Source organism: Echinops telfairi, unplaced genomic scaffold (genome assembly GCF_000313985.2).
Source record: "Echinops telfairi isolate 266 unplaced genomic scaffold, ASM31398v2 ScPeMD7_7466;HRSCAF=8504, whole genome shotgun sequence".
Classification (NCBI taxonomy): Eukaryota; Metazoa; Chordata; class Mammalia; order Afrosoricida; family Tenrecidae; genus Echinops; species Echinops telfairi.
This window is the reverse complement of record NW_022111366.1, coordinates 358,645-361,748: the sequence shown is the minus strand read 5'-3', so window position 1 is coordinate 361,748 and position 3,104 is coordinate 358,645. Positions and strand designations below refer to the sequence as shown.

Sequence of the window (3,104 nt, the reverse complement as noted above, 5' to 3'; positions counted from 1 at the left end):
GGGCGACTCTGTGGAGAGGGCTGGGAAGAAGCTGGCTCCCTCGGTTCTCACCTGGTGGCCGTCAGTCTCACGAGGACCTGGCTCGAGAGGGCAGAGCAGCTGAACTCAAACTCCAGCAGGAAGGTCACCTGGAGGCCAGAGACAGGGTGAGGGTTGGGTATCAGGAGTGATGCCCCAAGGACTGCGAGGGAACAGGAACAGGAGTTTCGTGCCCCAGCCCCGCTTCTCCCAGAGCCCCCTTCTCATCCGGGATGCCAGCTCACCTTGGCCCCGGTCTGGAAGACAGGCTGCCCCACGCTGCAAAGCCGGGCATGGGAGGAAGGGGCAGCACACTCCACCTTCACCGAACTGTCCATCTGAGGTCACAGGAGACGGCTGAAGGTGGGAGCTGCGCCTGCACCGATCAGCCGGCCCCTCTCCAAGCCTTGGTGTTCTCCCGAGGACCCTGACCCCCAGTCCGCTCCTTTCTCCCCTCCCCCCAAGCCCCTCCCCCAAGGGCACCTGAGGAGCCAGGCTGGCCAGGTGGAGATTTCTGGAGAAACTGAGGCTCAGGCTCGTGTTGTAGGCGTTTTCCTGCCGGTTCTCCAGAGTTGCTGATACGAGCACTTTCCGGCGGCCACCTCGGACCACAAAGGGGGCCTTCCTAGGAGAAGTGGAGAAGGGAGAGGCCAGGAGTTGGAGGGGTGCCCAAAGCTTCCTTCCATTACTGTGGGTGGGAGTCAGTCCCCTGGCCCCCTTCCAGTCCCTTTTGGTCTGTCTCAGGTCCCCCTGGCCTGGCCAGTTCATGCCCATCACACCTGGAGCCTCGGATGTCCATGCTGGCTTGAAGCACCAGGTCTGTGACACACTCATTGTCAGGGCCACAGTCCTTCGAGAAGGGGACCTGCAGGAGCGGGGGCCGGGGTGGGGCAAAGGCTCAGAGGAGACAAAGGAGGAAGGAGTGGAACAGGAAGAAACGTGGAGGGAGAGGGTGGGTCCACTTCAGGGACAGGGATCCCGGGTCAGGTGTCACTGTGGGTTCCATCTCTTCCCTCCCCGTTCTCTGGAATCCCTGGGAGCGGGGAGAGAGGGCTGGGGCCCTGGGGTGGGACAAGACTCGGCACCGCTGACCAGCTTTTGGATGGAAGTGGGCGAGCCCTCGTCCAGCACAGGCCCTTGCTTTGTGGTGTTGTCCAAGGCAAAGGTCACCGTTAAAGCCACTGGCCGGAGGTAATCTGATGCATCCTGAGAGAAACCGGAGTCAAGGGTCGGGGGAGCCGGGTTCAGGGCTACACCCCAAGCTCCCGGCAGGGAGTGACAACCCCAACCCCAACCCCACTGCCGCTGAGGCGGTTCCTACGGACAGAGCGGAACTGCTCCCCAGGGTTTCCGAAGCGAGGGTCTTCATGGAAGCACTGTCTCGTCTTTCTCCCAGCTGCTGGCTGGTGGGTTTGACTCCCCGACCCTCCAGTTAGCAGCACGATGCTAACCCACGGTGCTGTCAGGACTCCTTGTGATAACTATACCCACTGTGACCAAGCTGACTCCCACTCACAGCCACCCGTCCTCTGCGGAGCAGCCGGCAGCTTTGAACTGCTGACCTTGCTGTTAGCAGTCCCATCGCCTAGTCTGCAGTGCCACCAGGGCAATAACGATAAACAAAGAGCCAAACTCAGTATCATCAAGTCCTTTTTGACCCTATAGGACAGAGAAAAACTGGCCCTGTGGGTTTCTGAGACTGTAACTCCTGATGGGAGCAGAGAGCCTCATCTTTCTGCCACCAAGTGGCTGGTGGCTTTGAGCTGCTGTCTTGTGCAACGCATAAGCCATTATCCCACGGGGATCCTCCGGGCAAGAACATGAAGTGATCATTTATTGAGCACTTTCTGGGCTCTGTCCCTATTAAATGCACTTCTAATACAACTCCTATGAGCTTGTTATTGCCATGACCCGCCTTTGCAGAGGAGGAAATGGGTTTGAAGGTTATGTGGCTTTGCCAGAGCTCATAGCAGATCCACGGCAGAGCTAGGAATCAAACCCGAGTCAGACCAGCCTGACTCTGAAGTCTGACCTTGCTCTGGCATTTTTCCTGGTACAAGCTCCCCCGCCACCCCAGCTGCTCTGCTGCAGCCCGGACCGTAGAGCAAAGCAGCATGGGGCCCTTCTCACCAGTACATGGAAGTGCAGCTGCTCACAAGTGACATTCCCCACACGGATCCAGAGCCGCCGAGGGGCCAGCCTCTGGCCAGAGCCATCGAAGGCTGCGCGTGCCCCGGCTGTCCACTCGTCCAGGGATGCCGTGAACCGCACATCTAAATGGGGAGGTAAAGTGACGGTGGAGAGGGGCCCAGCGTCTGAAGCAGGCAGGGAGTTGAACGCTGGCTGGGCTGCCCCCACGGTCACTCACGGAATTGTTGAGGCCAGCGGCCTGGAGTGCGCGAGGTGGCTTGGAAGCAGAGGGCTGCAGTCAGGCAGGCTGCCTCCTGGCCTCGTCGCCTGCAGTCCCGTTGAACCACGCTGACCACTGGGGGGGTCACTGTCAGCGAAGGGGCCAGGCGGACAATAGGCCGGGAGCTGGGGGGCGGAAGTGGGAACGACATTGCTAGCAGTAGAAGGTGAGCCTCCTTGAGAAGGAAACCCCGTACTTGGCTTTATGCAGTCAGAAGAAAGACCAAGGCAGTCCCCACTTTAACCTCTGGCTTAGGGGCTAGGTGCACACATGCCACCTCCCTGTCAAACACAAGGGCACACACGTCTCAGAAGCACCTAACCAATGCACCGCAGAAGCAGGCACCACCTGTCTGTCAGCGGAGGCGTGGGTGCGGTTAACGTGTGGAATAGGTCTCAGTGGAGCTGCCCAACTCCGGCAGAACAGAAGAAAGGCCTGGCGATCTAGCTCTGAAAAATCAGTCCATGAAAACCCTACGAATCGCCTGCCTTACTCAATGGGAACATCATCTAGGGTAAGTTTTCTCATCTCCTTCTCAGGATACCAACACGTTCAGTACTTGACTGTGCAGAGATTAAACTCGGAATCATACTTCATACAAATGCCAAACAACAATAACAACAGCCAAAAAATTTTTCAAAGAATCTCAGATTTTAAAACGACACTCTTTTCCCCC

General features: G+C 58.2%; 1 protein-coding gene across 1 annotated transcript in view; it reads right to left on the bottom strand.

Moving 5' to 3' along the window:
• Window positions 1-3,104, bottom strand: part of ITGA10 (integrin subunit alpha 10) — a 16,722-nt gene that overhangs the window by 4,314 nt on the left and 9,304 nt on the right. Inside the window, exons 16-22 of the mRNA XM_045283709.1 lie at window positions 2,387-2,553; window positions 2,149-2,291; window positions 1,111-1,224; window positions 798-883; window positions 502-643; window positions 264-356; window positions 52-128 (exon numbers count right to left, since the gene is read on the bottom strand). Of these exons, the coding sequence (XP_045139644.1) occupies window positions 52-128; window positions 264-356; window positions 502-643; window positions 798-883; window positions 1,111-1,224; window positions 2,149-2,291; window positions 2,387-2,553 (822 nt within the window). The remainder of the gene's footprint in view (window positions 1-51; window positions 129-263; window positions 357-501; window positions 644-797; window positions 884-1,110; window positions 1,225-2,148; window positions 2,292-2,386; window positions 2,554-3,104) is intronic.